This window comes from Protopterus annectens, chromosome 16.part0 (genome assembly GCF_019279795.1).
Source record: "Protopterus annectens isolate FY-2018-M chromosome 16.part0, PAN1.0, whole genome shotgun sequence".
NCBI classification, from domain to species: domain Eukaryota; kingdom Metazoa; phylum Chordata; order Ceratodontiformes; family Protopteridae; genus Protopterus; species Protopterus annectens.
In genome coordinates this window covers 508,815,331-508,838,729 of record NC_056750.1, presented here as the reverse complement: position 1 = coordinate 508,838,729, position 23,399 = coordinate 508,815,331, and the positions used below count along the sequence as shown (strand labels likewise).

The 23,399-nt window shown below is 39.3% G+C and overlaps 1 protein-coding gene across 1 annotated transcript in view; it reads left to right on the top strand.

Annotated features, from left to right (window-relative positions):
• Positions 1-23,399, top strand: part of PKN3 (protein kinase N3) — a 2,242,690-nt gene that overhangs the window by 1,135,237 nt on the left and 1,084,054 nt on the right. Inside the window, exon 9 of the mRNA XM_044058139.1 lies at positions 13,005-13,148. Within this exon, the coding sequence (XP_043914074.1) occupies positions 13,005-13,148 (144 nt within the window). The remainder of the gene's footprint in view (positions 1-13,004; positions 13,149-23,399) is intronic.

Here is a 23,399-nt window from a genome sequence, read left to right as displayed (position 1 = left end):
GTGATTTCATTTTTTTAAACCACCATTATTACCAAACATTGGCCCTTATCAGTAGATACAATGATCAGAGAATGGTTATTTTGCATACTTTCAATGTTAACCACTTTTTAGTCACATTATAACACATTTCATTACTGTAGAAAATAGGCTAACTGGACTTTGCCATGTATACTAAAGAGCTAAGGTTGACTCTGGCAAGAATGTCAATGAATGACATATGACCTAATTTTGAATGGAATGGCAAGTTATGAGATTTTTGATTTTTAAAGTGTGGCTCATTATGGTTAAGTGGTCAAACTACAAGCTGTGAGGAAATTCTGTGTCAGAAGTAAAATACTTACATTTTCTGCCAAAATAACTGCTTGCAAGAGGCTGCTTGCCAGTAAGTTGAAAGGGAAATTAGCATCCCTCTGAATTTGCCACAGTGTCATCTCTTGTAAATTGGGCCACTAATAAAATATTCTAATTTGTGTGCCTGTTGATCATAGTTAAATATGCTACCTCTGAGTTCCTGCTGTACAGTGACTATAATTTGAACGCAGAATTTGCATTTTTAATAGTTTTAACTAAAAATATTTTTCATACAGAAGTCAGACTCCTGAATATTTTAAACAATAAAAGTTTGTGTTCAAGAAAGTGCAGAGTAAACATTTTATTTATGAAGTTATGATGTACTTTCTGGGAATATGTCAGTTTCTGTATTTTTTGAATTCTTAAATGAGCCTGAAGAGGTTATTTTATATATATCCAACAACTAAGTACTGAAATAAAAATTTGCGACAAACACAAGTCCATGCAGCTCTTGAATACATCAAGACACAAACTTGGCACATTGGCTAATGGCTTTTAAGAGTTAAAGCAACACTTTCAGTGCATTCTTATTAAATAGCTAAAATAAATCATATGGCACAGTCCAGCCAAATAAAATCAATAAAACATATGCACTACAATAAACTCTTAAAACAACATTCATTATTTAACCCTGTGGTTTGTAAAGCATGAAATTTAAAATAAACATGATTTCTTTCTGCAGCAGTTGTTTAATTTTCTGTACCCACTAGATAGACAAAACTTGTTCCAAAATAGTAATTTTCAACTCTAAATACTTCATTTTTCTCCAAATATATTTTACTATAGGGATTTCTTATATCTTCTTACGTCTTTTGAGTTCTTGTATCTTAATTGTAAACTTTTAATGTCCCCTATATAAACTAGTCCACAGGAGCACTTTGTGGCACAAACTACCGACTGTGTATCTATGCATATAATCGACCCTTTTCCCATTTATATAATCACTTGTTCAACCATACAGAACAGTTTCCACATATACAAGTTCTTAAGTACTGAAATTGGACCCGATCTTTTATATAAGGTGTTTATTTTTTCTCACCTATTCTATATGAAGTACTTACATTCTAAGGAGAAGGTTTTGTAATGCTAATATATTTTTATAAAAATTCCCACCCATCTTTAATGGCCTGAATGTAACTATTAGTACATAATATTCTGTCACAAAATAACTTAAATAGGAAAAGTGATTCAAGATGTTTACTTTCTACATTTCCTACAAGTTATCTGAATTGCCCGCAGCTTGTCTTCCACTTTTATACACCTTTACAAATTCTATATCATATTCAGCATTCAAACCCTTTTAGTAATCCCATTTACTTCTGTAAAAAGTCTCCCCGTTCACTAGAAAGGATTTCAGTTCTCAGAAGTTTCCTGTAAGAGAGCTGCTGTAACATGGGAAGGATGACAGCATATGGCAAAAAGAGGCATACTTGAATTACATTTTGATTTTTCAAATTATTAATTATTCCATCTGTAGACCATTTTAGTGTAACATCTAAATTAATAATCACTATGCATTATAAAATAACATTTTAAACCAAATCTGTTATGTAAACCTGCTACAAATTTAACAGCATTCGTCTTATTTCCTTTACATAAAAATCATCCATATATGTAAAATATTCTACAGCTTGTATTTGAAGATTTACGTGTGTGTGTATGTATGTGTGTGTGTGTGTATATATATATATATATATATATATATATATATATATATATATATACACACACCACTTCTCCACAACTCAAAGCTGTACCAGATGTCTAAATATGTACTTCAGCTAAGGCAAAAAAGTTTTAAAATTTACCCATCAAGCTATTTAACATTAATACTGAGCCAAATCATCCATTGTGTCCATTTTTATTTTTTTAAAGATTATAAATGTTATTAGAATGTTTTATAAAATATGGTTAATTACACACGGAGACAGAGAAGTACTTATTTTGATACTATGTTGTAAATAACTACATGCTGCCACAAAAGGCCTATCAGGAAGCGTCTTATTTTTGAGTTCTGGAGGTGCAATAAAAATAAGGAAGTTTTATAATTTGCATCACATTATATAACCTTGCCATGAGCCAAATAACCAAGTATGTCACCTTTTTGTATTAACCTTTGAACTGATTCAAAATACAGTCTTTCACTAGATTTTTCGTAAGTATCATGATCATGTAAATGGGTAAAACACATCTTTATATTGCAGATAGTTCAAAATTGTATACTTTAACCAGGTCTGATGATGAGAGAATGGTCATGTTGTGCACTTTTCCATGCTAACCACTTTTCCATAGTCAAGTTATAATCCATTTCATTGTCATTCTTCCAGTCAAAACATAAAGTTGAATAATTCTGAAAACTTTTTTTTTTAATTAGAGAAGAAAGGAATAAAATACTACATCTTAATTTTAATGCAAATGATAAATGTTCAGTAGCAGTATTTTTTCTAATTCAGAAGAATAAGAATAAAGGCTTCATGTTTAGTCTATATTATGTCCTTCTTAAAAATATAAACATTTAATGTAACTTGTGAACAAAGTTAAATACTTCCAGTTACATATAATGCTGCTTAGTCAGGTTAATAATTACAGATTTTAAGCCATCTTAAGACTAACTCTGATTTAAATGTCTCAGCATCAACAAAGTTGTCAAAAACATCTAGTGTGTGTCCACAACATAGTTTACATCAGAAAACAATCTAATCTTTCCTATTTCATTTTTAGTTTCAATAATAGGACACGTCTTGGTGAAATGCCCCTCTGTATTCTCGCTTGCGTCTTCAAAATGGCCACGGCACTTGTGGCAAAGGATAACATTCTGATCTCAGTGAAGTGTCCCTTGATTCATTCATTTGAGCAGTTATATCCTTCTCGGACTCCAGAAATACACTATCCTGGAAGTGTTGCCGTAGATATAAAGGAACTAGCTGGACATCCTTCTGATACTTTATATGACCTTTCATGAGTTCTCCTATGATTTTTTAGAACATGAAAAAGCTTTTTCACATAATCCAAGTCCCTTTGCAGTTTATTACCCTTTTGAAGTGTTTTAGCTAATATTTTTAACTTCACGTTAATGTCAGCAACAGTTTTATTTACCTCTTCCAAACTCTAATGCATCTTTCAGTTGACTGCATGTTTACTTCAGGTTATTGCGTTTACAGGAGAATGAAGAGTGTTTCACATTCACCACTCTGACAGATGCTACTGTACAAGTGTGCATAGTGTGAACATCCTAATCCTTTGAATCTGTCTGACTTTGTTGTGACATCTCAAATTCTCCCAAGAATAATTTATTTTGAGTACATTGTTTTAAATGTGTGGTAATATTTACAGGGATGTTAACAGTGGTAATTTATTTCAAATTTTTTAAGTGTGTGTTTTGAGTATTAGTTGCTTTATAGCAAAATAAAGATGAAATTTTGCTTATAGTCCTAGCAGATGACTGTAGTAGTCTGCTTAAGGAGATGCTGGGTAAAAAAAAAAAAAAAAAAAAAATAAAAGAGATTTGAATTGGCATGAAGTACTTCTATTTAAAGAAGATTCAAATAATTTGTTAAAAGTACAAACAAGACCGATGTTATAAATGAACAGTGTATATAGCAGTACTCATTGAAGTAACTATGAATAGTGGTAAGTGGTTTGTTACTGGGAGACATGGCGTTATAAACTGTTAAATATTCTAGTAGAAGCCAGAATGACGTGGAGCAACAGCACTCAGGTAGTTCCAGTAGTCTTGAGAGTAACTGAACTAATAAGAATTCCTATTTACATAATGCTGCCAGTGCAGATAATAGGCAGGGCTGGCCACATTTATGGGTGCTGAAGTGAACACTCTGCAGACATAGGAGACTGAAACTTTGCTGATTTTTAGGATCTGTAAATGTGCCCTGGTATTAAAAGTATCAGAATATTTGGAAAATTAAACAAGGATGATGTACACTGCTATTTATCTAGTATCAGAGGCTTAGCAAGTAGGTGGGCTATAATCCAGGCTGGCTAGTTAAACCTTTATAAACATTAAACTGCAATGTAGAGATGCAGTTAGGAAGTGCCACTAAGAAATAGGGTTTGGGATGATGAGAGGCAGATGTGATCCAATGAGCAGGGATGAAGTGAGTGGAGCAATTGTGGAGGTACAGAGAATGGTAAAACAAAAAAGAAACATGAAGTCACTGTGGCTTACCTAGGAGAAGGAGACCGTCATGAGTAAATTAAAGTAGATACAAAGATCAGAAAAATAAAAGGGTGGGTTGTTAAGGTCTATGTTGAGGCTAGAAATGGTGACTCAGTGTGTGCCAATGAGGCAAATTGTGAAATGTTGAAAATGCAGAAGCTGTTAAGAATAAGAAGGTCTTCTGTAGGTACTTAGTGGAAAGGGAAGAGGGAAGTAACAGATATTTGTGAGTTTACATGAGAAGACCAAAGGGAAGATCAGAAACAGGTGATTCTTAATGAGCATATTAGGCTCATGTTCACCAAAGGAGGAGACCAGAGGGTAGGAGTCTAGAAAGGTGAGCAGGAGGAGAATGCATAACTGACGCAATAACCACGGATGAGATGGAAATGACACTGGATGATCTGGAGAGGGATAAGGTGCGGGACTGCTAAGGTTTTTGGACAAAGTCTAAGAAAGCTATTTAGTAGGCCTCCAAGGGGAGAGTGGGTTCTGGGGGGATTTAAGTGGTTTTGGTGTCCATTTGTAGGGGCAGAACAGAGAGTAGTCTAGATCACCACAAGCTAGTGAACTTGACTGCAGTTGTGGATAAAACATTTGCTGCTTTGAAGTTGAAAATTTTGACTTCTAGGACAAAATAGACTTCTGAATGAATTCCAGAATGGGCTTCCATCAGGTAGAGCCTGTTAAGTTAACCTGATCCATTTATATCACTGGATTTCTAAGGAGAGGTTATCCCCATGGATTTCATGTTTGGATTAAAAAAATATAGCCCAACATTGCAGGCTTCATTCTTGGAAAGATGAGAGGAGGAGGAGGAGTGCGAGTAGAATGCTGTGTAGGTCCATAATGAAGTGGTTAAATAGGAACCAGAGCGTTATAATTAAGGGGGAGATCTTGGTGGGTAAGACATTAAAATTATGTAGGGTACAGAAGACTGGACCATGCTCTCTCAATGGATGATATAAAACCTTTAAGGGGGTTGACAGGTTAGAGAGCAAACATGGAGGTAGATTGAAAACTTACGGTGTGGCCAAAAGGTGTCCATGTCACTTATGCTCATCCTCAGCATGAAGTGCCACACTTGGAAATTGATAACATGGCAGGATATCCACTTGGGGGCACAGGTAAAAAAAAAAAAAAAAAAAAAAAAAAAAACCCGGAACAAGAAATACCTGGGGTTTTACTGTTGAGAAACCAAACATCAGCTTCAAAATGAAAGCAGCAGCAGCAAAGGCAAACCATATGGTTAAATGAAAGCAGCAGCAAAGGCAAACCATGTGGTTAAGGAAGGCATCTTGGGGTAGAATCCAAAGAAAGGAATGTGATAATATCACTTATTGCACTTGAAGTTCTCTGTACATTTCTCTGAGCTTTTTAGGAAAATAGAGAACATTACTAGGGAACTGTATAGAGGGAAACTGACGAAAGTGGTGAGGGAGATGGTAAGTATTGTGTATGATTTAAGATGTCTTTGTTTATCATTGGAAAGGAAAGAGGTGCATGTCGGTGTATAAGGATCCAAGGGGTAAGTGTGTTGGGATTATCCTGGAAGGAAAGGATAAAGAAAGACGTTGGAATGACCAGCAGGCCTAGGAACACTTAACTTCATATATGGAAGTACGTTTCCACTGGTAGGATGACTAATAGGGTGGACTCTCTTAACAGAATGGGTAGATGTGATGCTGTCTGTGTCATTATCCATCATGGATGGGTCTTAGAGCCGAACTCGGATCCAAGCTAGCAACTGAAGGACAGATCCAGAGCTCAAGCTCCTCCCCTTCCCATGAACCCTTGCTGACCTATAACCCCAGATTTCGTTTGCTGCAGAAATGCTCGGACATTATTCCAGCAGCTCAAGTGAAGAATTAAGATAATTGACTTGGGTTTTCTTTTTGGGGGGGATTTTTCCTTCAGTAGCGTAGCCTTTTATTTCCCTGTCTCCTTTCTGGGTAGTTAGTTGGGTTGGTCTCCCCTCCTGTAGCTTTCTAAATTTATCTCTGTTGGTTCCCACCTTTTTTCCCAGGTTCCTTCCTTAGCTGTCCCCCTTCTTCCTCCCCCGCAACATGTCGGTTAAGCCCTCAGGCTTTAAGAGATGCTCCTCATGCAGTCGGAAGATGCCCCATTCCGATTCGCACAAGGAGTGTGTACTATTTAGGAGAGAGTCTCCTGGAGGTCGAATGCGACATATGTGCCACATTCAACCCTAGGGCTGTCATGGATCACAGGAATAAACTCCTGCTCAAGGAACTTACTAAAGGGGGACCTCTGGCCTCCAGTTCCCCCTGTAAAAGCCAGTCCAGATCCTAAAAGGAAGACCTCCTCTTCCTAAAGGGATTTCCGTGCAAATAAAACCTAGGCGCTCGGATCTTAGAACCCTGGGTCAGAGTCCAGGATCTATGGTTTTGGATCTGGGCTCTTCTGCTCTGAGAGCCTCCTGTCGGTTGGATCTGAGGCCTTGGATCCCAGGAGGCTCTCTGATTTGACTTGGCACATACTGGCTTCGGATCCAACCTGTTTGTCGGATCCATCTTCGGTGCCAACGAAGCAATTGGATCCGAATGTCCCATCGGATCGGATAATCATAGACAGTTCCCCCTCGAGGTCTAGAAGTTCAGGCCCGAGGCATAGGAGTCTATCTCACAGAACAGTGTCAGGGTCTCCAGCCAGGTCAGGGCATTCTTTGGTGTCCTCCAGAAGTCTGCTCCCTACTGATATGGATAGGATGATGAGTTTCCTCAAAGCCCAAATCGAGTTGGGCTTGTTACCATCCGAGGCTCTGTTGCCCATGGGATCATCTCCATCAACGGTACTCCACTCTCCTTGTCCGAACCCCCTCCTGGGTTTGGATTTCCAGGATCGGAGCATTCCCTGTGAGAGGCCATCAGTGTCAAGCATCCCTCCCTTGCCGACATCATCAAGGTCCCTGATGGGCTCTGTTCCAGTGCTCTTGGAACTGGCTCCACCTCGGTCCCATGATGTCTAAGTGGGGTCCTTGGGGTGTGAGGTCAGGCCTAGAGTTTTTGGACTGTTCCCTTCAACTGGAGGGCTCTGTGCTGGACAGCTCAAGGCCAATATTGTCTGGAGATGGTGGCACTGGGTCAGAGTCTCTCCTTCCTTCCCGTAATGACTGCGGCCGTGGGGGAGGAGAGGGGGGGGCTTTGTCCAGCCCATCAGTCTTCAGGGCCTTAGAGAGGACTTCTCCGGCTGGGCAGTTACCTCTCCTTCATCCTTAGGTCCTCCCCAGCTCCTCTCGACTTTGGGTGGTGAGCCTACATCATTCCAGGGTCAGCACTCCCGGGAGCATCTTCAGATGGTCATTACCCCGCTTGGGGTCCCTGCCTGTTCTGAGTCCTCTCCAGAGCCCACCATGGAGGAGTCTCCTCAGAAGAGGACATGCAAGAGGAGGCACTTGGACTCTCTTAGAGAGTGCCTCATTGAGGACACTGATTTCAAGGAGGGAGACTGGTCCCCCAGACTTCTGTCGATGGAAATGTCCTTCGGGGACATCCTTGAGATCTTAGAGCAAAGAGGTGATTGGTCTTCCCCCACCCCATCTTTAGAGGAATCCATATTTCTGAAGGCCTTCGGGGTGGGCCCATCTTCTACCTGGGTGTCCCTCCTGCCAACAAGCTCATACAGCTTATCACTGTCAATGCGTGGAAGGAACTGGACACAGTGGAACCAGTTCCCAAAAAGGCATACAGATTTCTTAGTCCCCCCAAAAGTCAAAAGTTTCTGGAGTAAGGGTGTCCCTGTCAGTGCCATCATAGTGGCCACAGGGCTCCACGGTCCATCCCCCAAACAGGGAGTCTTGGGCAATTGATCATTTCAGAAAGCTGCTTTTCACCTCATCGACCTTCGGACTGAGAGCGACCAATTACATGGCATATTTCATCTGGCTGCAAAGAAATTTGGTCTTGGAACTCTCCACTTCACTTTCAGAGTTACTACCTCCAGAGAGCCTCAAGTTGATCTCCCCGAAACTTTCTACTCTTAATTTCCCTGGCTAACGCTTCAATGAGGTTGATCTCCAATGTAGCAGAGGCCACCTCTCGAGCGGTGGACACTGGTAGTGCCAGTAGACATCAAGCTTGGCTATACCTTTGTAGGTTTGCAGAACCTTTTAAAATGCCTTTTACTAACCCCCCCATTTGGGGCACCCTTGTTTGGCCCATACATCATAGAGATGTTGTCATGCAGCAAGCAGGAATGGAAGACTCTATCTATGGTTGGGATTAAGTTTTCCACTCCCCAATGATATTTTTCCAAGAATCAGAGGGATGGTAAGAAACTTTAGTTTCGCAGGACTTAGTCGTCTTTCCAGGATGCTCCACAGGAATCCTCTTCTACCAGCCAGGATATTAATGGTAGATGCTGCCCTAGAGCCAGAGGAGGTCCGCAGAACCAGGGCTTCCCGGAACCTTTCTTGGAGATGACCACTTAGCGCTCCTGAGGCACTGCCTGGCTGTCCTGCCCTGGAGGCAGTCATTGGATGACTCTCCCTTCACCCACTAGCCTGGACAAGTGTCACCTCCAATAAGTGGGTGTCAGAGACCATTTCCAGGGGTTATTTCATACCCTTCTTCTAGTCCTCTCCTATTCCGTAATCTCTCCCAGATGTTCCACCCTACCAAAGAGAGTTGACCCATTTAGAGGTCCAAGAGACCTTTTTCAAAAAAAAGCCATCCAGGAGGTCCCAACAAGACAACGAGGATCTGGAATTTTCTTTTGCTGCTTTTTGGTGCCAGAAAAGACTGGGGACCTGCATCCCATTTTGGACTTCAGTGAGCTGAACCTGTCAGTCAAGACGTCCAAGTTCCAGATGTTCACTGTACAGTTCATTCTGCCTTTTCTGTGCAAGGATCATTGGATGTGCTCAGTGGATCTCAAGAATGGGTACTGTCATATCCAGATCGACAGCACTTCAGGAGATACCTGCAGTTTCAGTTAGGGGCCAGTCACTACCAGTTCAGAGCCCTGCTGTTTGGACTCACTACAGCCCCCTGGGTGTTTACCAAATACATGGCAGTGGTAGCAGCTCATTTTTGACTGTAAGGATTCCAAGTCTTTCTGTACCTGGACGATTGGCTCCTCACGGCCCCACGAGGCATCAACTGTCTATGGCCTCCGACTATACTCTTCACCTGTTCCACGATCTGGGAATCACAGTCAGCCTTGTGAAGTCAAGCCTTTCACCCTGTCAGAATTTAGAGTTTTTATCGGGGTTCTTCTCGACATGGTGTTGGAGACTGCAGCACTCCCTCCTCGCAGGGTTCAAATCCTTCAGAACCAGGTCCTTGATCATCCCATGGCTGACTTAGATTTGCAGGCACTAGGCTTAGTGGGCAGCTGCCATTCAGCTAGTGCATCTTGCCAGCTATCACATGTGAGTCCTGCAGTGGACCCTAGCGATTCAGTGGTCAGCTCAGGTTCACCCCTTGTCCATGGCCATCAAGATTTCTCGGGTGTGCAAAAACCATCTTGCTAGGTGGCTTCAGACTCTAGATTGATTTACAGGCAGGTCATTTTGGCTTCCCCATCCCAAGGCCATGGTTACCACGGGCACCTCCCTACTGGGGTGGAGGGGCATTTTTGGGGAAGGATGGTCCAAGGCACGTGGTCCCCTGCAGAGACCAAATTGCATATAAATGTCCTGGAGATGAGAGCAGTCCTTCTAACATTGCAAGCCTTTCAGGAGTGTCTTCCTCTTCGGTAATATAGCGATTCAAATGGACAACGTGGCAGTGGTCTGGTACATCAACATTTTGGGGGGGGGACATGGTCTTTTCCCCTGTGCAGGGAGGCCATGAGAGTGTTGGAATGGGCGATGTTTTCCAGGCACTTTCTTCTTGCAACTCACATCTTCAGCAGTTCCAACATGTTAGCCAAGAAATTCAGTAGGTCTATCCTGAGTCCTCATGAGTGGTCCCTGAATCTGTCATTGGCACATCGGTTATTTGACTGTTGGAGCCTTCCTTGCTGCAACCTGTTCACCTCCCCTGTCAACCACAATTGCAGAAATTACTTTGCCCTAATCCCCCCAAGGGGGAGTCTTCCAGGGATGCTTTGGTTCACAAATGGCCATCGTGCCTCCTGTCTGCTTACCCTCCCACTCTCCTCATCCCCAGAGTTCTACAGAAAGCCCATTGCCTGAAGACCCTCCTCATCCACATTGCCTCCTTTTGGCCTCACCAGCTGTGGTTCTCCCTACTTTGGTCTCATCTAAAACATCCTCCCTTGGATATTGGATCCCATTCCGGATCTCATCTCTCACCCTTGGGGGCTTCCTCTACCCAGTCTTCAGTCTCTTCGGTTAACCGCATGGTTCCTCTAATTCCAGTGATCCTTGCCCAGTCCAGGCTTTCTTTTCCAGTGAAGAATATTCTTTTAGCCTCTCAACCGTCTGTTAAGACGGTATATTCTAGCAAGTGGAAAGGCTTCTCAATTTGGGCTAGACAATGAAACCTTGACCCCGTTTCAGTCCTCATTCCTGACATTCTGCTGTTTTTAGCTTCTCTTTTCCAGGAAGGGGCTAGTTTCTCCACAGTTAAACTTCAGTTGGCAGCCAGCTCAAATTTTCATTTGAATGAGAGTTCCACCTTCTCTTCCAGACTCTGTAATGCCATCCTCATAGGGGTATTTCTCTTGAGACTTCCCATCAAGGATCCCTTCCCCCATTTGATCTCACTTTCGTGTTGCAGTCTTTGACGTAAAAGCCTTTAAAGCCCACTGCATTGTGTGATCTTCAGTTCCTTTTCTGGAAGACAGCCTTGTTGGTGGCTGTTACTTCGGCCAAGAGGGTTTCTGAGTTGCAGGCTCTTAGTATCAAGCCTCCCTTTATGGTCTTTCCTAAGGGTAGGTTATCTCTCGGAACTAATCCTTCATTCATTCGCAGGATAACATTGGAAGCCACCCTTAATCAGTCTGTTCAGCTCCCCATTTTCTTCCCTAATTATTCCAGCAAAGGGGAATGTATGCTTCATTGTTTGGACGTCCACAGACAATTACGTTTTTATCTCGAGGACCGAAGAATTCCGAAAGTCAGATCGCCTTTTTGTAGCTTTTTCTCACTCCTGAAAAGGTTTGGCAGTTAACTAGGTATTATTGGATCACCAGCTGTATTTCCTTCATTTATGACAGCAGGCACATCAGTCTTTCAAAACCAGTTAAACTCATTCTACTAGGTTGGTGGCTACCTCTTCCACCTTTTTGGCCAAACTTTCATTGGACAAGATATGTGTTGCTGCTACTTGCTCTAACCGTCACACCTTTTGTTACGCATTATAAGTTGAATTTGATATCGAGGAACAGGGCTTCCTCTTGTTCCATTGTGCTCCAGCATATCCTTCCCTAAAGCCTCCCAGGGTTCATAACAGCTGGGGACTTTGACCCATCCGTGATGAATAATGACAAGGATAGCATCAGATAGAGTTGTGTACTTACCATAACTTGGAATCTGCTATCCAGTGTCATTATTCATCACATTCCCACTCACCTTCCCCCTGCCTTCTGGAGATCTCCCACTGACCTTCCCCCTGCCTTCTGGAGATCAGATAGGTATTGCTGGGATGTCTTTCTTTATGGACTTTTTTAGTATTATGAGCAGTCCTGACTGCTATTTTCTTATTCAGCAAACTTGATCTGAGGTTGTAGGTCAGCAAGGGATCATGGGAGGGGGAGGAGCTTGAGCTCTGGATCTATCCTTCAGTTGCTGGCTCGGATCCAAGACCCATCTGTGATAAATAATGACACTGGATAGCACAGATTCCAAGTTATGGTAAGTACATAACTCTTTTTAAAGTACCTGAGCTCTTGGAAATGAGAAGGATTCCTAAGAGGATGGGACAGATGAAAAATAGGGGGAAGCTGCAGTAGGCTATTGCAGTACTCGAGCAGATTAGAGAGATTGTCTAATCCTACTGGTTTGTTTTTATAGTGCAGACTATTTGTGGAAATAAACATTTCTTTGTTCTTATTGAATATAAGGATATTTGTCACAAGGGCAACATTCTTTTGCCAGAGAATGTAGCAGTCTGTGCTGGCACAGATAAAATGTTGTGCTATATATGAATACTTTCTGTATTATTTGTGCTGTTTGTGGGTACTTGGCAGTAATTCATTGGGATAGAAAGTTTTTAAAACAAGAGGAAAGTATCTCTGGTGAAAGACACTAGTCACAGTAAACAAATGCTAGAAAAATGTTTACATCAGAATTTGAGGAGAATAAGATCACGCACATTTGAGTTATGTAACTGAGGTAATGCACATAAAGTTGGTAGGAGCCACAGTTTGATGTTTTGTGTTACCGTCTTGTAAACTACAATCTTCGGATAAAGTTGAAAAGGCATGAAGGTAAGGTATACAGAAGGAAAACTTAAACATGTGTGATAACTTAACTGATCAATATTTTGATTTTTGAAACTTGTATTACACTTCACTTGGGTTTGCTGACAGACATTTTTTATATCAATTTCAGTCTCGTGAGCTGGAAATTGCTTTATACTGGCGGGATTGGCGAGAGATGTGTGCTGTCAAGTTCCTTCGACTGGAAGATTTTCTTGATAATAAGCGTCACATAATGCATCTTCCCCTTGAACCACAAGGAACGCTTTTTGTGGAAGTATGTATAGCTAATTCTTTATCCCTTACGAGTGCTTTAGTTTTTCTTTTGCAGCCTTGTCAAATCTGTTATACTGTTATGGATGTAGTTCTAGGCAGACTTAAGTTTTTACCTGTAGTACTTTATATATGTGCAGTGATAATGAGACATGGATGTTTTATATTGTTTGCCATGCTGTTTGATTTCCTACCAGTTTGTTGCCTGCACCTTTTTGGTAGTAGTCTATTAGCTGGATCTTTTCTTCCAAAAATGAAAATGTTTAATGGATACTGTATTAATACCATCTTACCTGGACCTTTACCTTAGATTTTCTGTGCTGTGAATGGTATGTGGGTTGATTACATGTGTGTGTTACTTTATTTTATTTTTTTTTAACAAACATAGCCTTCAACTTTCTGTTTAGTTACCAGTCACTGCCCTGTCATACATCTTGCTCTTAAGTCATAAACTTGATTTGAACTGCATAACAAGTACTTGTAATAATGGTATAACCATGCAAGCAGTGGAGTACAAAGTAACTTTTATGGGGGCATCATTTTTCCAGCACAGAAGCACCAAATATCCATTTCAAATGTGCAAAACTAAAAAAAAAACTAAAAGGTACAAATGACTCTACAAAAGTGGTATGTGCTCATGTTAGCTAAATTAAAGGTTAGTAATGTAATAATTTTAACAGTGTAAGAAACTTCTCTTTGTGGAAAATTTTCATTTTATATATATATATATATATATATATATATATATATATATATATAGAGAGAGAGAGAGAGAGAGTTATTCACTGTATATTAATCAGATCCGATAATGGTAGTAGAAGTAGTGACCTTAAATTTGTCCTAAGTGAAAAAATAATAAAATATAATTTGAAATATTATACAGAATTACTAAGTAACTAAGTACTCAAAAGTAATCCAATCAGGGTAGACAGTCTGTTTCCAGTCAGATGTTTCTTGCACCGTTTTGTTTTTGGACCCACTATACTTGTTTTGTGGGTTATTTGAGACTTTGGGGATACCACGAAGATTGCTTGTTTTTTAATGTAATAATTTTAGTGCATGTGCTGTAGTTTGAAGTCTGTGTTTATAATTTGTGAAAGAAGGGCAGTTATGTTTGGGCGAAGTAATAGCACAAAAGATTTGAGTATTAATAAAAAATGTACTACTGTCCTGAAGGTAGCGTCTGAAAGTTGGTGTAAAATACCAAAGAACCTTGGTTTTACCCTTGATTTGTGGCTATGGGGTCCTGTTTCAAATAAGAGTGCTGATATGTTGTAACCTACCAGTTGCCTGATAACTAAGGTTAGATGGCTGTCTCCACTAGAATTACATCTGCAGATATAACTGTGAACACTTGTACAGTGCTGAAGCACTAAACACTCAGCTTTCTTCTTATGGGTATGGTGTATACAGCAGTACTTGTACATGAAATATGACTGTAGGCCATGACAGTAAGAATGAAGCCAAAAGTGGGAGTCACAGCATTCCGAATCATTATAGCAGATATTTTGAAATGGCATCCTTTTGATAGGTTTAGTTTGTTTAAGCATTTTTTCTGGTAAAGTCTGCGAAGAGGTATTTATTTGTAAAATGTACTTGAGAGTGTATCGACTTTTGTACCCATTATGGAGAGTCTGTGGAGCTGTCCAAGGAAGTATTCAGAAATTATGTTAATGCTGTTGATCAAGCCTGTATTCAGGCAATTGACATTTCATGGCATTCATTTTGTTGGATATAGATCTGTGATGTAGCAGCATAGTTATCCTGTTCTACATACTGCTGCAGCTGCTATCCCGTGCCGCATTGGTCCTTAAACTTTGGCTGTTTACTACTACTACTTTGTCTATTGCTTGAAATTTAAAAAAAAAAATCCTTTTCTTTCAAAATTTAAGTTTACTTTAAGAAGCAAATCTGTTTCTCCTTCACATGTGTAGACAATCTCTATTCCAAATGTTCATGGCAAGAAAATGTTGGTGATGTTGCCTAGATGTTCAATAGATCACATTTGCAGTATTTCTTACTTATGGGGTGAATTCTACCAAAGATACTGTAGATCTGGCCAGTCTACAAAACCGCCTTCGGATCGTGATATATGCCCAGACTCCAGCGTATGCATAAGACCTATGCAGTGGTACTTAAGGGACATACAGGAGTGAAAATCAGAACTAGACCACTAGTCCATGAAAGAAGAATTTTAACTGTCTCATGGTCTGTTTCTGTACCCCTTTGGTGATCCTATTTTTCCTCAAAAAAAATGTTGTAATTTAAATGGGAAAATGACTGCAGTCGACATATCCCTTACAAGAATAAGTATTCCAAGTGAGCTTTTGCCTGGGGTCTGCACATAACTATAATCTGTAAAAGTTTCTAGTCCTTTCTACCCAAATCTGTTCACGGTCATTTGTCTTCCCTAAGTTTATTTTGAAAATTAGTATGTTTTCGTAATCTGCGTCGGGCAATCCCTATGAGCCTAGGAAAAACAGTAAGACATTAAAAGCCATAAATTTATCTGGTTCTTTCAGTCTGTCAGTTTGATGCCTCCATTGAGACGTTTGATTAGCTCAAGGACTGTCCTACTTGCATACCTGTTTTCACTGTTAGTACACTTCAAGAGGCTGACAAGGCACAGGGTACCAGCTTTCTCATTCTTACCAGCTGGATAGCTGTTAAGACCCAAAGGGAGAAGAAAGACTGATAATCTAAGAACTGGGAGATTTTGCAAATTCTTGTCCAAGACTAAGTACCAGGGACAACAGTAGAGGTATATCTGGAGTCTGCTCCTCCTCGTATGTACTTTGGACACACCAAAGTAAGTACGACTAAGTGTGTCTACCATCCTGTTACACTTACCCCTAGGAATCCTGAACAGGAGTGGTATAACATACAGCTTCTTCCAAGGGTTTCATAAAGCTTTACAGCCTCCTCAGTTTTATTCTCCCTTTACTTCTTACTTCTCTCAAGAAAACAGAGACCTCTTTTGAGGAACAGCTGTCTTCAGAATATAGACCTTTATATTACTTTTCTCAGATCCATTCACCTACGTTTTGAGTCTGAAGCAGATTCACTATGTGTTTGGGTTCACCTCATAAGGAATTTACTATTCGTAATTCAATTCTTAAAATAATGGAGCATTTTAACTGTGAAGGCATACACATTTATTGATCACAGAAATTGTGATTTGATGCATTTACAGATTCCAAAACCATCTGCTAGCTCCCCAGTCTTGGAGGCTTTGTAAGACTCTCTCCCCTTTTGTCTGTCACTGGCTCCTGAATCCCAGTCTCCTGTTCCTAAGTAACCAGACTTTTTTAAATTCATTATACCGCAATGTATTTGTACAAAATCCCTTTGTCTAAACCAGCAGTTATTGCTGTAGAACTGTATAAATCTCACAAATTGCCCCCCTTTACCAATGCCTTGGCAAGTGACAAGGATAGCAGAAGCATGGATAGAAATGGAAAGAAAGTCTACACTTCTGGCGTTTTCATTTTGTGTGATTAATTACAAGACTTGCATAAGTAGATATGGTCTTAACCTTTTTTGGCAACACAGCTAAACCAATATCAGACATATCTTAGACACCAAGTCTTCTTTACAACATATGGTCAGTTTCTGCTGTTTAAGTTGCAAGGCATTCCATCAGATGTGGATACAACTATGCTGATACTTCCTCTAGAACAGCTGCTGTAGGATCAGTCCCAGGAAGTTAACTCCCACTTGTTAACAGCGCCTTTCAGCTACCTACAATAAGAGTATAATTTGATCATTCCTTTTCCTTTTTTTTTTTTTTTTTTTTTTTTGAAAGGGTAGACATCTGACACATAACACAAATTTAATATATTATAATAACTTTCTCTTTTTCACTAAAATGTCTATTGTATATTGTACTTCCTTTATCTCTAAATATTTCTGTTAAATTCTATGTAAAATCAATACTGTACCTGTCAACGTTGTTTCCTGTCGTTCCAAAAGTCGTCGGGAATATTCCGAGAGGCGGTCTGAAAAAATTTAATGACAACCTTTTGGCCAAGGCAACATTAGTTCTCTTTTTTTGCCTAGCCATGGGCAAGCCACTACAAATTACCATTCAGGATAGACTTGCACAACACATGCTCTGTCATTAATCCAAACCTAATGACACTGAACCTCACAGTTTGGATGATATGCTTCTAATTCCTTTCATGTACCTTTACTCTGAGGATGTGCTACAGATAATAAAGGAGACAAGAAACCCTGCATCAAGAAAATCTTATTTCTAAATGGAAAAGATTTTCGATTTGATGTCGCAACAGAGGGCAGGGCCTATATCAAACAGGAATCCCCGCAATCTTCAGATATGTGTGAGCTGCTGAATTCTGATCTAGATACCTCTATCAAGGTACATTTGTCATGCATTTCAGCCTGCCTGCCAGTTGATCTCACTGCTCACTTTGAGGTCAAACAATTTCTTAACGATGTCCTTCATATCAAGCTTGTCGGGAAATCCATTCCTCCTCCCTGGAACCTGAATTACATTCTTGAAAAGTTGACCCACTTTAAACAACTTCTTCCACATCTTTAAAATTCTGCACTTGGAAAACAGTTCTGTTAGTGGGCTTAGTATCTGCCAAAAGAAAAAAAAAATAAGAGTTAGAGGCTCTCGTCTGTACACCTTTCTACTTTTCAGTAAACATAGGGTTGCTCATGACTGGCCTGAATTACAAAAAAAAAAGAGATATTCAATAAAGAAATTAAATTTCTAACTTTTCTTTACAAAAAGAAGTCTGTCAAAAGTCATCAGAACCATTCCTAGTCAGCTAAAGAGACAAATGCTTAATAGGATACGTGAATCACATTTGGGAATAGTAACATACAAAGAAAGAGCAAGAGATTAAATGTATTGGCTATGGATGTTGACTTGCATAGAATATGTAGTACAAAGTTTAGCATGTGTAGAATGTACCATAAGCCCAAAGAAGTGTTAACTGATATGCTGCATGGTCATTTTGGTAATAAAGACCATCTTCGTCTGTGCGAGGGCATCGATCTGTTTCATTTCAGCGAAGTCCTGCATCTTATGTGTGGATTATTATCCTATATTTCCTAAAATAAACTGAAAGCAAGTGTAAGTATGAGTAGTGCAATTAAATATGTATTTTTCAAAATAGGTAATAACAAATGTTGCCATATCTGTCGGTCCTCTACAGTACAGAAGTTAGGAATTCAGGTTTGTGTATCAGTGGAATATTAAACTTAAAATGTCCATCCGTAGCATCTGCAATCTAATGGACAAATAGGTATTTAAACATTAAAATCTCATGCGACAAAATAGTAGCACAAGCTGTAAGGATAGTTGTCGTATAATTTTATAATATAGGAAAACTCTTCTGCAGGGAATCTGTCAAAAACTCAAGTTTTAATGGACAGAAGGTTGGAAAACATTCATCTGTTTACTAAATAGTTGAAAATCAGTGGAAAGGAAGTGCTGGAAAGAAATGACCAAAGACAGACTTTCTGTTATGATACAAGCTCCAAATGAGTACCAGGTTTACAAGTTAGAAACAATAACACAATAAAGAGCTGAAAATCCGCATACAAATTGAGTGTTTTTTGTGATAAACAGCAACTCCCATCAGGTTAGAGAAGAGCAAGAATAAAAAAAAATACCGAAGTAGCTGCTAAAGCAGCCAAACCAAGATCATTTGTTTTGTTGAAAGTTGGAAAACTGTCTTGGCAAAAAAAAATCACACCAGTTTGCACAAGGCAAATATGTAAATGTCCAAATCAAATGTAAAAGGCAACCAGAAATGGTATAAATAGCACTATCACACAAAGATGGAGATTGGGGATAACCTGTGTAGTCAAAAGTTGTTCCAAGTTATTTTAAGCTTTAAGCTGCAGTACATCAAGAACTATCACAAAAGGAAGCTGACACTCTGGTAAATAGTCTTAAACATCTCCATCTGGAATATTTAAAATTTGAAAATAAATTCAAGGACTAAAAATTTGGTTATAAAATATATTTTTAATATAAGCACAGGACCTTTGTTGTAAACAGCTAGTTTAATGTAGAAATAGGACTAATTTTAAATTGTAATTCATGCCACCTTATCGATTGTGTAATTGTATAGTTTAATGGGTGATGAAAGAGTATAGTTTTGAATTCTAATGAGCTGGCAAATGAAGTTGCATGTCTTGTGATGCACCATGCTTCTAGAGAGCCATCTTTGTCTAGAGACCTAAAATTTGACTGTATCCTTAGGTTTAATTAAATTACCATCCAGACCCTTCATCAGATTGTCCATTTTGGGGCATTGCTAAGCACCGTTTTCCCCTTGTATTCGGCACTTTCCATACTTTCTAGAAAAAGGTATGCTGCTTTTAGTTTTCTTGAATAATAAAAATCTGTTTTTGCAGCTGCTTGTAACAACAAGCTTTAGTGACCAGTTTCTTAAAGTCTTGTTTCCTGTTAATTGATGAATGCAGAACTATGGATAGCTACAATATTAACAGGAGCAGTAATAGTGCACTTCCAAGATGACTGCTTACTAATGAGCAGCTTAATTTCAGTTCAGTTTCAGCTCACCTACTGTGAAAACAGGGCAAAAAAAAGACCAGTGAAACTATAAGTCAGTAACTGGCTAGTATGTACACTGCCCGGATGCCAGCAAATAAGAAACTGGGTGAACCTGAAAAACTCCAACCAGGAAAGTGAAAAACGCTGGGTGGAAGGATCCTGCAACTGTTCAGCAAAATGCATCTCAAGTTTCAGCTTTGGTTCAATAGATGGATTTCAGTATTTTAGAGAAAAAACAAATCAAAGGTACTTAGAGGTGTTTAAAATGATCTATCCTTTGTTGACCAGGTTAGTCGCAGTAGGCTAGTGGCCTCTCTTCAGGTGATGCTCTGTATTTATACTACTAGGGGAAATTTGGCCAGAGCATCGGGAAACTTCCCCCCAATAGTCTTTGTTCAGAGTGGGACCTGTTTTGCAGGAACACTTCCCGTTTCCTTTTCAGCTTCAGAGTCAGCCCATGGAAACAGGAAGGCAGATGGAAAGAGATAATAGACTGGTGAAAGAAATGTTAGGGAAAGAAAATATCGAGACCAGAGAATGTGTGCAGGATTCTGAGGGGATGTTTCAAAGAAATCTGGAGCCGAGTCTGCAAATCATGGATGTATAATTACAACCCTCTAGACTAGAGGGTTATGAGATGATTTACTTAAAGAAATGTCGATGCAGAGTCGGCCAAAAAATTGAGACATTTCCTCGGGGGATATTATGGAGAAATACAAAAGGAGGATGCAGAGACAATCCTGAAGAATAGTACTGAGATGGAAAAGAAAACATTTGCAGAGAGTGCAAAAGAAGAAAACTGGGGATAGCAGAAAACATGGTAGAAGAAAATGATAAACAAAAGTACATGGTAAGGACGCAAAGTAAAGAAGAGACAGAAAGGACAGGTATGAAGTGTGGTACAATTTAATAGCTGCTTTGAATGTAAAAGCACATTGAGGTAAGAGCATTTATTTATTAAAACATTTTGTGATATTTTTGTGACTGTTTTTTTCCAGTGGAAAATTTTCTTAAAAATAGACTCCCATGGAATCTTTGATAAAAGCATTTAACAGGGAAACAAAATTCATGTATAATTTTGAACAGAGGTAGAAAGTGGCTTTGAAAGGACATTTGAAAACTCCATGTAAAGAAATACTACACATTGCCAAAGTTTATAATAAAAGGAGTTTATAGACTGGTGAATAGGACTGCAATATTGTGTTAAAACTAGAAAAAGAAAACAATGTACATAAACCAAGCATGATAAATATGGAGGGGAATAAGGGCACCATAAAATATGGGGGACAACCCAAAAGATAATTTGTGGAAAATGGCATTTGATAAATAACTGATAAAGGAAAATGTTACACTTATGGGGAAATGGGACACGATACAAAAAAGTGAATTGAAATATGTGTAACAAAATTGGAAATTTACGGATGGATTGCAGAAATGAAAATGAGAGTAAGGGAGAAGAAAGGAAATGAGCGGAGAAAAATTTTAGTAGTAGTAAAAATAAAAAAAAAAATAGATGAGAAAAAATAATGGAGGACATAGAAGAATGTTCTGAAGTAAGTGTTGAAGGTATAAATTGAGAGGTAGTAAAAGAAAAAAAATTCTATTGGTAAAAGAAGAAAATTTAAAGGGATAAGTACAACAAAGAAATGAAAAGGAAGAAAAGGAATATATAAAGCTAATGAGTGAGGGTTGGTGTAATGGTTAGGGCGTTTGACTCATACTCTAGGTACAGTGTTTGATTGTCATCTTAGAAGGGAAATTGACTAGGCTTAGAATGGCCTATTAAGAAAACCTAGTAATTAGCTATGCACTTATGAAACCATGAATCTAAGGAAAGTGGAAAATTAAAGTTTTTAGAGAACTTTCTCTAAATGTGAATAGCATTAAGGATATAGTAAGAATAGGGATTTTGGAGTTGGTGTAATACATGTGATGTAGATGTAATTGTATCAGAAGAGACAAGATTTTTAACAAATGGAAGATTGCAAACTGAGTAGGAAAAATAATTGGAATGTGGGAAATGAGATTCTTGAATAGACATTGTATAGAAATTCAATAAAGATATTAGATGCAACTGTAGGAAAAATGGGAAGATTAACCATTTTAGATTTAAAATGGAAAGAACAGGTGTATAGAATTATAACATAATATGCTTACACTAACTGTAAAGAAAGGGAAAGCTTATTTCATCAAATTTTAGACTAGTGAGAAATATGACTATTTTGTGATTTAAGAAGCAAGTATAAAAAGGATGTGGTAAGTTAAAGATTTGAGACATAAATTCCTGGACTTAAAAGAGGTATGTATAGAACTGAATGAAATTATTTTATAGGATCAGAAGGTTTAGTTATAGGAGAAGGGGAGGTAGTTGAAACAGGATTTTCTGATAGTCTTGCAATATGGCTAGAGAAAGAGGAAAATAAGGCATATATAAAAATAAGCAAAGGAATAAAAAGGGCAGTTCTTCGATCTCTTTCAACTTTCTGGTTTAAAAGCCCATGTTTGCGCTTGTTCCCCACCTTTAATGTAACTAGTCTAGTCCAGGTACCGATTGCTGTATCCAGGACTGTTTGTAAGCTTCTGAGCCCCCAAGCCTTTCTGTGTTGGAGGGAAGCCTTCTAGCTTATCAGTGGGAGTGGTAAGCACTAGGTAGCCTGTCTACCACAAGAGGAGTGGTTTCTGGCCCAGAAATTGTAGCTTATTGGCCGTTTGGGCAGTTTTTTTCCATCTCTTTCAACTTTCTGGTATAAAAGCCCATATCTGCACTTGTTCCCACCTTTCCTGTAACTAATCTAGTCCAGATACAGAATTGCTGTGTCCAGGACTGTTTGTAATTTTCTGAGCGATGCCAAAGTCTGCTCTTCAGTTTTTCCCTTAGATCTGCTAGTTCTCTCCTCTCCTGCACTTTTACTAGCTTATTAGTTTAGCACTTTACCAGACATCTTGTAGCAATTATTGTAACACACAAAAGTGCTACCAGCACTAAACTTTCGACAAGGAAACAGCCCCAGTACTTATTAATGCCCACACCTCCAGGCATGTCTAAAGGTCAGTTCCCTTTGCATTCTCCTATTAACCTGGTGAACCTGGGCATCCTGTGGCAATGTAGCAACTGCCTCATGTACACTGACAAACCTGTCCTCTTACCTCCCAACACTCAGAATTGTGAGAGATGCCCTTATATATCCAAACTGGAAGCCACACACCCTCCAGCCAAGACTAGCTGGTCAAGAGGAGAAGGTCAACACTTGCACCACACCACATGGAACACACAGCCATCCAGAACACATAGCAACACTGCCTTCACATAAAAACACAAACCACACACCCACCTTCATGGACGCTCTCAAAAATCTACCCAAACAGCAGAGACTTCCAAGCCAGAAATACACTCGACTACCACAACACAACACTAATCACAAGACACAACTCTTCTAAATAGTATGCCACTCAACCAAAGCCCCTAAGGCAAAACAGCATGCCCAACACACTAGTCGTAGGTGACTCGATAGTGAGGTACAATGACATCCCACTCACTAGGTTGAGTAAGGAGAAAGTAACAGCTGCCTGTCAGGTGCCAGGATCAGCCACGTAATGCATACTTAGGTCCCGCAACAACAGGTACAAATATGACTCTGTCATTGTACATGTTGGGTGTGAATGACATGAGACGTACCTCTCTGGACTACATGAAGAGAG